The following is a 12460-nucleotide window of genomic DNA, read 5'->3' as shown; positions in this document are numbered from 1 at the left end:
CAGCCCGCGAGGTGTCGCTCTCCCCTCAGGGGGTGATCCGAAGCGCGGGCAGTGGAGTCTGGGCATTCCCTCGCTAGACAGTGAACGCGGCGCAGGGCGTGCCGGGAAGGCAGAGTCTTCCTGCGGGGCAGCCATCTTGTTCTCCTCAGTAGGGCCGAGCTGAGGGGCGCCGAAGGATGAAGGGGTTCCCGGTGGTTGCGCGCTCCCTCTCGGTGAGTGCGACCCAGAAGCGTCGTGTGTGGTGGGGGAGAGGCACAGAACAGCGGCGGCAGCAGTTGTCTGGGTCCCGGCGGCTGCGGGCGAGCCTGACCTCGGCCAGTCCCGAGGCGGCGAGCCGGGCTGTGGGGCAGCGGTGGGCGGGCGGGCGAGCGCGTGGGCTGTGTTCGTGCCTGTGGGGCTGTCAGCGAGGGGCATGAGTGGGGGCCAGGGCCGGGGTCGAGCCGGCCGGGCGGACGGCGGAGCGGGGCTATGGGGCTGAAGGTCAGACAGGCCGCGGGCCGGGCCCGGGGCGGCCTGGGCGCAGCTCCGCGTCTGCGAGCTCCTGCCGGGGCGAGAGGCTCCCCGGGGGCTTCCATGAGGCCCCTCCCGGCAGCGGCCGACGAGGCAGGTCTGCCTGTACGGCTGGAGAGGGGAGGAGCGATCTCCCAGGGGGTCCTTTATCGCTGGGGAGACTTTAGCTGCTTGTGGCAACGTGGTGCCCTTGGCAAGCGGGGCTCGGCTTGCCCGGGGCCGTGGAGGGGGCAGAGGGCTTGTTCTGCTGCTAAAAAGCTCCGTGAGTCGGCGGACAGCTGGAATATAGTTTGCGTTAGGTTTCTGCTGGAAATGCTCTCTCGAGTGGGATGGTGTCTTCTGAGTCACAGTATGTTTATAAGTCAGCTTTAGACATGCAGTAGAAATTCATAAATAAGGAGGCTTAAAGGTTAAAATTAGGTGTCTTATATTAGTGGTGGTGGAAGAAAGGAGTTTTTCCTAGACTGATACATTGAACGGAGTCTGTGGCAAATCAAGGGGAATTATGTCATTGGTATCCCTACTACTGAATGCAGTGGTGTTTCTGTCACTCGTTTTTTGCTTTGAGATGTATGGGAATGAAGTTACTTTTTTAATACGAAGAGTAATAAATAAATTTATTTGGCAAGTATAAAAAACTTCCAAAAAGGTGGAAAGGAATAACATTTTAGATTAAAAAATCAATAATCTTGTCATTTCTGTTGCCAGCTATGGAAAGGAAGGCTCTTGCAATGTTCACCTCTTCAATTTGAAGGCCTATTTCTGGTTATTAACTGTGCAGTTTGGGGACTTGCATAGGTGTCCTCTTTGTGTGCAGCAGTCAGTGTAGACAGGTTGGTGTTCTCAGAGGTGACTCTTTAGGAGTTGAACTGCTTAGATCTGATAAATTAGAAAGTTATCTCCAAAGCTGTGTTCTGCATATGTGGATTGCCGTAGCTGTTTGTTAATTGCTATACGTTGGTCCTACAGACTATATAGTCCACTGTACAACCGCAAAGGGGAGGGGGGGGGAAGCTTTTTTACAGTGCTATTTCTTGAACTTCAGAGACCTCATGTAAGTCATTGCATAGGTTCCAACAGTGATGTAAAAAACGATGAGAGGAATTAGAAGGGAATCACCGTTTTTACTTTGGAGCTGGAAGTTGCTCCTTGTCTTTCGGCTTTAAATTAGTTGCTTTTTCACTATGTAATGGAGTATGTGATGAACTAATTCAGGAAATCCATTCTCTTATGCTTTCTCCTGTAGAAGAGACTTTACTCACTTAAGGTTGCTCCTAAAGTTGCAAGCTCAGCAACTGCAGAACGAGTGAAGTTATCTCCAGAGTCTGAGGATCTTGAGGTCAGTATGAATACTGGTATTTTTTTCTTTCTCCTTTTTATTTATCTTTTAAAGCTCAATCAAAGCACAGCTCGTGACAGTACTTCCAGTGGATGACTTAACTAAATTTTTTCTTTTTTTAATACAGATAACAAAACTACCAAATGGCTTAATTATTGCGTCTCTGGAAAATTTTTGTCCAGCTTCAAGAATTGGTGTGTTTATTAAAGCAGGCAGCAGATATGAAACCGCTAGTAACTTGGGAACTGCTCACTTGCTTCGTCTTGCATCTAATTTGGTAGGTGTTTATTCTCTTTGTTATTATGTTGGCAGTAGATGAGATGGTGGAAGGTTTATGATTGCAAAGAGAAACAATATGGTAAAACTTAATGTAAGAGATCTTATAATGTAGAAAACAACGTACATTGATTCTTGGTTATCTGGTTCAAGTGCAGAAGAAACTACATTACTTTCTGGAAGACAAACAGTGATATTTATTTAGAGTTATGCTCTCCGGTGGTGTCTTAAAGTATACACATATAAAATATATCTATATGAAGCTATGCACATAATCCATGTTATTTAAGCTGCAGTAAAAGTTAATTTGGGTGGCTGATACAAACTCAATTTTGTGCGTGTAATATTTCTGAATAGTTTTTCTTACTACTGCTGACAAGATATTTTATGCTCCTTGTTTTCCCTTCGTCTTTTATGGCTAGCTTCAGTTATACAAGATGCTGTGGAGGCAGATATGTATCAGCGGGTTCAAAAAAGAATCAGACAAACTCATTGATAGCAGGTCGTTAAACAGTTGCTAATAGGAGTAACTCCTGTAGGTATTGCAGGAATACCATTGAATGGGTTGTGGGATGTTATATTTAAATAGCCTCGTCTGTTGCTGCTGTCAGGTACAGGACGTTGGGCTAGAAGTCCCATGGGCTTGACCCACTGTGGCTGTTCCCATTTTTCCTGTTTATCTCCATCGCTGTCAGGCTGTAGCTGCAGATGGAAACATGGCCTCTCTCATGCACCAGCCAGGCTGTGACAGTTAGAGCCATCCAGTGCCACTGACATGCTTTTGACTGCTGTTGCATGGGCTTAATCCACATCAGTTTCAGGCAGGAAAAAAACGCCCACAACATCCCAGCTGCTTATTACCTCCTTCCCAACTGCTGCCCAATGTTGCTTTCCCCAGAGAGCTGTCAGCGTAATAGTGTGTATATGGATTCCTTGCCCTGGTTTTGTCAAGCTTATCAAATTCAAAGAATCCTATTAAATGTTCAAGCAAACCGGGATCATTCTAGAATGGGGCTGGTGAGCAAATATGTGCGCAATTATGGTGGAAAATCAGAGAGGACGACAGAAATGACTGGGAGTAGGGATGCAGTAAGCTGGCTCAACTTTTCAAAATGACTTCTGTATAAATGAATAAACAGATACTTGTTTCAGTTTTGCCTGAGCACTGAACAACCTCAGGCAAATCTGTTCTTAAAATAGCTGGAATTTTAATTTGCCCTTTTTCCTTTTTTTTTTTTTTTTTTTTTTTTTTCCTTTAAATAGACTACTAAAGGAGCATCTTCTTTCCGGATTACTCGTGGCATTGAAGCTGTTGGGGGTAGCCTAAGGTTTGTAACCACATACAAAGATAATCTGTCTTGGTAAAACACAAACAAGCTGTATGACTAAAGGAAACTTAAAACAGTAAGCATAGCTATATGTAGGCGGATAAGCTCAGCGTGGTGAGGGTATTTGAATAGTGAACATTGACAAGGAACGTCTTTTGTACTTCTTGTTCTATTAAGGTTCAAGAGTGTACCCATGACTGGTATTTTACAAACACCTTTCAGTTAACAAAATATAAATGTTGTGTACCTGGAAGAAACGTAATTTGTCCAGAAAGCTTAATGTTCTTTCTGCCTTTTCAGGCTTTGAGATTAAACTTCCTGAAGTCAGAATTTTTTTTTTTTTTCCTCCATCTTTTGTGAATGGATAGCGCTGATCACACTGCAATTTTGGGAACAATTCAGACAGTAGTTGGCTTTCATGATTTGAGAGTTTAAAGCCTAGAAAACAAGCCTAAGAGAAATAGAAGAGGGATCTCACTGTACCTGCTTTGTTGCAATATATCTTGAAATAGTCCAATAAGATTGTTTTATATAGAATTTGGTTAAAAGCAGTGTTTTGTATGATTTAAGACTCTACCCTTTCTTTGTTCCTGTTAATCACAAATATGTTGAAGCAAGTGGAAAAGACCAACTATGTTTTCTGCCCAAACAGAATAATTTCTAAATTGGCTTGTTTAATACATACACACACTATTATTCAAGTTTTGCTATTCAGTCTTTTTTGTTGTTTTACCTTGAATTATCAGGGTGTCTTAAATTCTGATGGTCACAATACACTTGTTATTACTTGAATACTTAAGATAGGAGTTTTAGTTATGTCTGTTTCTGTTGTGTGTGTATTATCACTCCTTTAAGCAGTCATCTCAAGCAGATTTAAGGTTAGCTGGGTATTCCAGTCAATATCTTGCTGACGAATTCAATCAATGGGGAATATGTGTGAAAATCTAATTCTATGTTCTCTGCTGAAATGGATTTTGTATTTTTTTTCTCATTTAGTGTGTACTCAACAAGAGAGAAAATGACTTACTCTGTTGAATGCCTGCGTGACTACGTGTAGGTATTTAGATATGCTGTAAACTGAATTATTGCTTTCTTTACAAACTGTTCTGTAGTAAAGTAGAGACCTATCATTTTACAGGGTAGGAGTAATACCTATTTTCATGCCTGAAGTTAACCAATAAATTACTGTATTAATCTTCAGCTTCTGTATCATGTTACTGAGCATACAAATACTATGGAATTGAAGTTGAATTCTTATACTGTCTACAGCAGTGCTCATAACTACTCTGGCTCAAGTGATATATTTTGTTGTTAGTGTGTTGCTTACAGATTAGTTTAAATTGCTTTGAACTTCAAAAGAAATACATGATACTTCTGTTGCATTTAATGCCTCTGTTACTTTTTTTACCTAGCGACACAGTAATGGAGTACCTTCTTAATGTTACCACGGCATCAGAGTTCAGACCATGGGAAGTAGCTGATCTTCAGCCACGATTAAAAGTTGACAAAGCAATCGCATTTCAGAATCCTCAAGTTGGTAAGTGTGTTTTCTGATCTGCTGCATGTGCTTCATGGGAGTTTCTTCAAAATTAAAAACCTTGGAAAAAAAAACAGTTTCCCTTTTGCTCTGTCACATGACCATTTCATTTTTCAGCTTTTTCCTGTTAATAGGTATGGTCTTTCTGTTGTTACGGAACTTTGGAACTTTTTTTTTATAAATCCAGATGTTTTTCCAGCCTGTCCATAACAATGTTTAGCAAATACTGTGCTGAAAACAGCTTACACCATTCTCCTTGACAGCTTTCATTTTACCTTTTTAATTTTTTTGAAGTACAACCAAAGAACATGCAATTCATGATTGTTGTTGGCAATATATTTGCAGCAGCTTGTGTTCTGAGAACAATATTTAGGTATTACTCATCGATGTGGAAACAGTATTCTACAAAAGACTTCTTGAATTTGTATGGTTATTTTGGTGTAAAATAATATGTATTTTCATTACACTGAAAATGGATTCCAGTTTTAGGTTTATAAATTTAGGTTTCTGGATTTAAAAACAAACAAAAAACCAACAAAAACCCACAAAGCCTCAGCCAAATCAAGCCTATTCCAGTATATCTTGTGTTAGTTAACTCCAATCATCCAAGTTCACCCAGGTAGTTCTGCACGATAAACATCATTTATGCTACTCTGTGAAGCGTGCTCACCTTCATAACCCATTAAAGGTGACACTGCAATGTTGGGCTTTGTAAAATCTTTGGCTTATATTGAAGCACTAATATTTTTTTAAATCAGAATCAAGAACAATCTTTGTTTTTTAAACTTGTGTCAACTACAGGTTGGTTTCTTAGTAATTTCATATTTTCAGTTACAGTTATGTTCAGAATCAGAACTATGAAGAAATGAGTGTCATCTTTCTCTTGAGAATATTTTGAGACTATCAAACAGGAATGAGTAGAATGCTATTGGATGCAAGAAAAAACTAATGAGAAGGGAATTGAAGACACTGGCATCCTTCACCAGAATAGGGAGGGAGATGAGATATCACACAAAGCTACAAATAGTATTATAAACAGCCTGTTCTTTCTCAAGCTCAAGAAGGGGTGCATACAGTAAAGATGATGATTCTGAAACTAATTAAAAGGATGTTGGGGCTTGTTGTTGTTTTCTACTGCTCCCCCTCTCCCACACAGTGACTGCATTTATAGCTTGCTGTTGAGGCCAAAAAGTCTTGAGCATATGCAAGTTATTAGATTTTTTTTTTTTTAAATAAGTTACAAAAGAATAGAAGCCCTCAGACCAGATTCTGTTGCCTAAGGATTTGGATGAAACTTCTATGTGTATTGGATTATTCCAGACCTGCTTTTGCAGATTTTGTAGTCCTTCAAGTGGACTACAGCTCTGTTTCACTGGGGTAACATTTAGTTTCATTCATAATCATATCTTTGTTAGAAGTGGCTCTTACATTAACCGTCATTGCTGAAACTTTGTTCCTCTTAGGAGTGCTGGAAAACTTGCATGCTGCAGCTTATAAGAATGCTCTGGCAAACCCCTTATATTGTCCAGATTACACAATTGGAAAAATTACTTCTGAGCAGGTACGTTTGTTTGTGTTGTGTTATAAATCTGTTTCAGTTTCTTTATCAAGGCTAGATGAGAGAGAAAATAAATTTATAAATATACAGTCAGTATTTACTATCATATTAGTATCATATTAAAATAATTTGTTTCTATGCAGCTTTTACTACTGGATATAGAACTCACGTTCACGTTTAGAGAGGTGGTTGATGTCAGTGGGTTTTTGTTGATAGGAAGACTGTCAATGAAATGCAAGTCTTCTTGTATAAAAGGGTTTTGTAGTTGTCACTGAAGAATCCGTAAAATGCTATTCTGTAGACAGTTCCTTTTGGAAGCATTGGAGTTTGCTGCGTTAAGAAGTATAAGGCTGAACAGTGGATGTCAGAAACACATTTGCCGTTCTTTATACAAAATACCCTAACATGAATTTGCTGTTGCAGCTTCACCATTTTGTACAGAACAATTTCACCAGTGCGAGAATGGCTCTTGTAGGAATAGGTATGTATGTTCTTTAATGGATGCTGCAATTCATAAGGGAAAATTACTGTAGAGGTTTGAGTTCTCTGTAGAAGTAAAATGTTACAGTACACTTAAAACACTTTTATGTAACTGCTGTAGCTTTTCAGTGCCATTATGTTACTTGGAATAAACTATTGTATTGCAGGTGTAAAGCACTCTGACTTAAAGCAAGTTGCAGAGCACTTTCTAAATATCCGAAGTGGAGCTGGTATTTCAAGTGCAAAGGCTGTCTATCGAGGGGGTAAGTATGTTTCTTGTATTTGTTCTGAATGACTGATTTTCTGTTTATTATAAATATACTATTACTAAAATTTGCAACTGAAAACTGTACAGTTGTACTAAATGCTGTACATGGAAAGTGACAGTTCAGAGGCATCTCCCATCTAAATAAGCAGAGGCTTACTCCCCACCATGGAAACTTCTGGGATAAAACTGAACTCATACGTCCAACAAAGCTTTACCTGCAAGATCATTTATTCCATAAAGTGAAAAGCAAGCTGGTATATGGTTTCTTTTGGCATTTTTGGGAAGATTTCCTTAAGAATAGAGTATGGACTATCTAGAAGTGGTGGTAGGCTTTCTTTTTAGGGAAGATCTGTTACAATGTCATAAGTCTTTCATTAAAAACAAAGCAATGCTTAGCTCTTTCAGAGCAGTATCTTGTACTAATACCAATAGTTATTCTTTAATTGGCGTATCGGATCACTCTGTAAATAGATGGGGGAAAAAAGTTTCCAACATTTAATATTTGACTGGAATAACTTCAGTTTCTATAAAACAGGATAAATATTACTATGAACAGAAGGTATGCTACTTTTCTGGATATTTGTTGCCTGGAGACTTACTGAGTTTTATCATCATTTATTGTTTTATGGTTTTATGGTCAAATAAGGCATAGTAAGGTACTTGGTTTTGTGATTGCAAGAAAATTTTTGAACGTGAAGGTCTTATTAAAATGACCTACAGCCTATTAATAGCTTCTTGCTGTCTTCCTGAGTGGACATGCAGTAACTTCACAGCCTGGGTCCTCTCTGAAGCTAACTCCCGGCTAGAAATGTTTCCTTTCCATACCTCTGAATGTACAGTAATTTCTAACAGAACACTGCATTACCTTTTATTCTGTTACTGTATTTTTAGGAGAAATCAGAGAGCAGAATGGTGATAGCCTTGTCCATGCTGCTATCGTAACAGAAGGAGCTGCTGTTGGAAGTGAAGAAGCAAACGCGTTCAGTGTTCTCCAGCATGTTTTAGGTGCTGGACCCCTTATCAAGAGGGGAAGCAATGTTACCAGCAAATTGTCCCAGGGTATTGCTAAAGCAACTACCCAGCCATTTGATGTAAGTTCAAAGGGATGCTGTACTCTAGTATTTTAAGTAAAATGCATGTTACCCTTTGAGAGATTACTACCTCCAGTTAGGATCTCAGTTAGTTCATTCTTGCACAAGTTAACAATATTTCAGAGAAGGCCTTCCAATCTGATCTTTCCTCTGCATGGTGGGAGTTTAGCTTCCTGAATTACAGTATTTTAGATCCTAGTAGTTTTCCTGTGCTTCATGCTGAGCTGTTCTGATACTTGAAACAGTTGCTGGTGATGTTTGTTTTGCAGGCTTCCGCATTTAATGTTAATTACTCCGATTCTGGGCTCTTTGGGGTTTATACCATATCCCAGGCTCCAAATGCTGGGGAGGTGAGTTGCTGATTAGAACTTAAGTATTAAAAACATAACCCACAAACTAGTGTTTTGATTTGAGATTGTGACTAATTAATCTAAAAAAAAGTTGATTCATCTAGAAGAGTCAATTCATCTGGTTTCTTTTATAAGAATGCTGCATGTTCGGTTATGACATAGCTCTGTAAGTTGGGAATGAGACTTGCTTTCTGGGAAGTACAAATACCTAATACAAACTAGAGCTAGTAAAATACCTTGAATTGCTGACTGTAACTGCTGATTTACGTGTATAAGCCTAGGCATAGCGTGAGGGATGTGCTGGCTCTTGAAGCTGGCAGAACTGAATACTCTCATGAAAAATGGTGAGACCATACTAATTAATGTGATGATGCCATTTAAATCCGCACTGTTTGTTGTGTCTCACTTTGGCATTTATTACAGTGTTTTTAGTTTTTTTATAAAGCTGTTCAGAATTCAGTTCAGGCAGACAATCCTGGCACTCTCAAACTGCTCTCCCCTGAAGTTTCTGTCAGATAATAAGAAAGAACATGTTGAAATTTAATGTGGGAAGAAGTCTTAAATGATTTAATTTTCCTCAGGTAATTAAAGCTGCTTTGAACCAGATAAAGGCAGTTGCTCAGGGTAGCATCACCGATGACGATGTCAAAAAGGCAAAGTAAGTGTGCAAAGACAAAAGTGATGTGTGTTGTAAAGAGAAGTTTCTTAACATGTAGCTACTTGTCAAACACTTAAGACTATTCCATACAGCAGAGTTTATCGTTGTCCTGTAATTATTTCCATGGGGAACTGCTGGCTTTCCTGCATTAAACTGAAGCACTGTCAATACGCTTTTTTTCAAAGCTGCACTGATTCTCTGCTAGTGGTATTTCCTAATAGAAACTTGTTAGACAAGTGTTAATGTTTTCTGAAAACTCTTTTCAATGTAAGGAATTAGCAAGTATCAGCAGATGCTGTCATTTTAATCATACTGTGTAGTATTAAGACATATTCAAATTGGAATCCTAAATTGCATTATTTAGGTAATTCCCTTTACAGTTGCACTGCAGCAATTCCCAAAACAATTACATCAAGCCATTTTCAGCATCTTCAAAGAATAGTAGTAATGAAGGTCTGCAAGTGTAAAGCACTGAATTAGTTATGTTACATCCCAAGTGCTTGAAATACATGCCCCTAGGAATATTTGAAACGGGTAAAATTTCTATTAGAGATGCAGTAATACCAACAAAGTTTGAGGGTTTCTAATTTATAAAGGGTCGTGCACATTAGTTGGTGATTGGTCTCAAAGCAGTGTTAAACTGCATTGAGCCTCTGAAACTCTAGTTGTGCAATACAACAATATAATACAAATTTACTCAAGTAGCAAAATTAAAATAGTCTGTTGTATACGTAAAATACTTACAAGACTCCACATAAAGCTTGATTACACAAAACATGATAACCTAGACATGATTGGCTCTGCCTTAGTCACTAGTAGCTAAATGGTGAATTCTGGACCTTTATATTTGGCATTATTAGTTTTGTGTTGTGAGTTTGTTTCGTTTTGTGCTGTTTGGGGGTTGTTTTTTTTTTTTGTAACAAAGCTGCCTAGTATGAGGGTGTTACACACAGTGCTGTGGTTTGTTTTTTTTTTTTCCGCGTTTCCCTTCTGGAATGGTTTCATGTATTTTCTATAATGCCCTTTTTGCTTTAGTGACCCAAAAAAAAGAAAAACCTCAAAAAACAAATTCAAGGTCAGTGATATTTGCAGAATCTTGCAATGCAGTCAGAAATACTAAGCTATTTAGTCATAATCTATTGGAATAAGCCATTTTTTACCATCTTGACTTTTAAAAAATAATAAAAGAATAGCTTATAAAAATAAGACTTTCATACGTAGCAATGAGGCTGCGTGAAAAAGAAGAAGCAGTATAAACTTGCTGTCTTTTAACAGAACACGGAACTATTTATTGCACAAGGAGCCTAACCATTTACATTCATTGCTTCTTTGTTGCTTACGACAAAATTGCTCTGCATACATCTGTTCTTGATTAGAAACTGGAATAAATTTTAAACCTAATCTTTAAACTTGATAGATTAGCTTGTCTAATTCCTGGGGTTACCTGCATTAGTTACTTCAAACAGAAACAAATTCTGAACTAGAGATCGTCTGACTGTGCAGGGTGGCTGATCATTCCAAGGCAGTAGGGTAGGTGTTCAAGTACCCTGTCATTGTCATGCTTAGTCTATTTGTGGTGCCTCTTCTCTAACTACAGAACCCTTCCATACTTGAAAATACTTCAAAATGGAGAGGAATCTTGAAAACTTAAAAAGTACCAAAAACTCATTGTACTTACAGGGGCGGTGGGAAAGGTAATAACAGGACTTAGATGCTCACTCAGCCTTAATGCTTTGTTTGATGGCAGAAATCAGCTGAAAGCCACCTATTTGATGTCAGTGGAGACTGCAGAAGGGTTACTGAATGAAATTGGCTCCGAGTCACTGGTTTCTGGCACACACACATCACCATCTGTTGTTGCTCAAAAAATCGACTCTGTAGCCACTGCTGATGTTGTGAATGTAAGTATGTGTCGGCATCTACAGGTGTTCCTTAATCACAGTGTAAGGTTGTTTTTGTACAAAACTGGTGCTCATTTGTGCATGTTTGTAAACACACACGTATACTATCTTCAAAAAAAGCAACTCACTCACAAATCCTAGCTGGCTATCTTTTGATGTCTTCACTTACTTTATTAACAGAAGACCCTTTAATCCTTTACACTGGAAAACTAGTATAGCTGAGTATGTGAAATTCTTGTCCACTTTACTTAAATTTACCAAAACCACCAGTTAGTATTCATGGAAAAGTTGATATTAGTTACAGTGCAGGCACTTGTGTGTCAAGGCTTTTAGGATTCTTGAGTCTAGAATATTTAGTGTGCGTAATGATAAATTAACATAACTGCATTGCTCTTCCGAATTATCACGTTACTTATACTTGAAGCAAACTTCATACAGAAATCCATCAGTAAGAGAAATTCTAACATAGAAAACTTGTTTTTTCACAGTCACCAGTAATTTGTGTTGCAGTAGCAACTAGCAATAGATTTAGTAGTAAGGAGAGATCCACTGTATCTTGTGGTCTAATAATTATTCTAGGAATAACCATTTTCAAAGAATTTATGCCTTTTATATCTGACTGTCATTCTGACGTTTCTGTTTAGATTATAAAGTAACAAGGAACTGGATTAGAAGTAAGGAAGTTTAGACAGCAAAAGGAAAATTATTTATGTCATGTACTATAGTATTGTTGGGACTCGTTTGTTTTAGTAACTTGAAGCTGAGGCTATGAGCAGCAAGATAAACTGTGTTGTAGTGAATATTTCCTTATATCCATATTTCTGATTTATTTTCAGGCTGCAAAGAAGTTTGTCAATGGGAAGAAATCAATGGCAGCTAGTGGGGATTTGGGAAATACTCCTTTTCTTGATGAGTTGTAAAAGCAAAACTGGGATGCGGATTCAAGATGGACCTGAGCTCAAAGTCACCTATGTTCTAAATAAATTACTACTAACTTGTTATTTATGAATTCATTTCTTTCAGAAATTTAATCTGGAGTAATTGTGGGCTTGCACTCATCAAATAAAGTGCTGAGTTCATACATTTTGTGTTTAGTTTTTTCCACTGAAAATGGTGTCTAATACTGATAAGTCTGGCTCCGTACACTGAAAGTAAAACCACAGT

General features: G+C 38.6%; 1 protein-coding gene across 1 annotated transcript; it reads left to right on the top strand.

The window, feature by feature from the left end:
• The first annotated feature begins 1 nt into the window (after nt 1).
• UQCRC2 (ubiquinol-cytochrome c reductase core protein 2) lies at nt 2–12379 on the top strand. The gene is made up of 14 exons (XM_074598719.1): nt 2–212; nt 1757–1849; nt 1977–2126; nt 3389–3453; nt 4450–4506; nt 4866–4990; nt 6454–6551; nt 6972–7029; nt 7196–7291; nt 8188–8387; nt 8657–8737; nt 9319–9395; nt 11143–11296; nt 12133–12379. The coding sequence occupies exons 1-14, from the start codon at nt 177–179 to the stop codon at nt 12214–12216; spliced, it is 1374 nt and encodes a 457-aa protein (XP_074454820.1). The 5' UTR covers nt 2–176; the 3' UTR covers nt 12217–12379.
• The last annotated feature ends 81 nt before the right edge of the window (nt 12380–12460 follow it).

This window comes from Larus michahellis, chromosome 8 (assembly GCF_964199755.1).
Source record: "Larus michahellis chromosome 8, bLarMic1.1, whole genome shotgun sequence".
NCBI classification, from domain to species: Eukaryota; Metazoa; Chordata; class Aves; order Charadriiformes; family Laridae; genus Larus; species Larus michahellis.
This window is presented reverse-complemented; position numbering and strand designations above follow the sequence as displayed.

Excerpts from the sequence above, each read along its gene's own strand:
- UQCRC2 (XM_074598719.1), top strand. The coding sequence starts at position 177 with ATGAAGGGGTTCCCGGTGGTTGCGCGCTCCCTCTCG. Across the intron at positions 6,552-6,971 it reads GAAAAATTACTTCTGAGCAG|CTTCACCATTTTGTACAGAA; the intron begins GTACGTTTGTTT and ends TTGCTGTTGCAG. Across the intron at positions 7,292-8,187 it reads AAAGGCTGTCTATCGAGGGG|GAGAAATCAGAGAGCAGAAT; the intron begins GTAAGTATGTTT and ends CTGTATTTTTAG.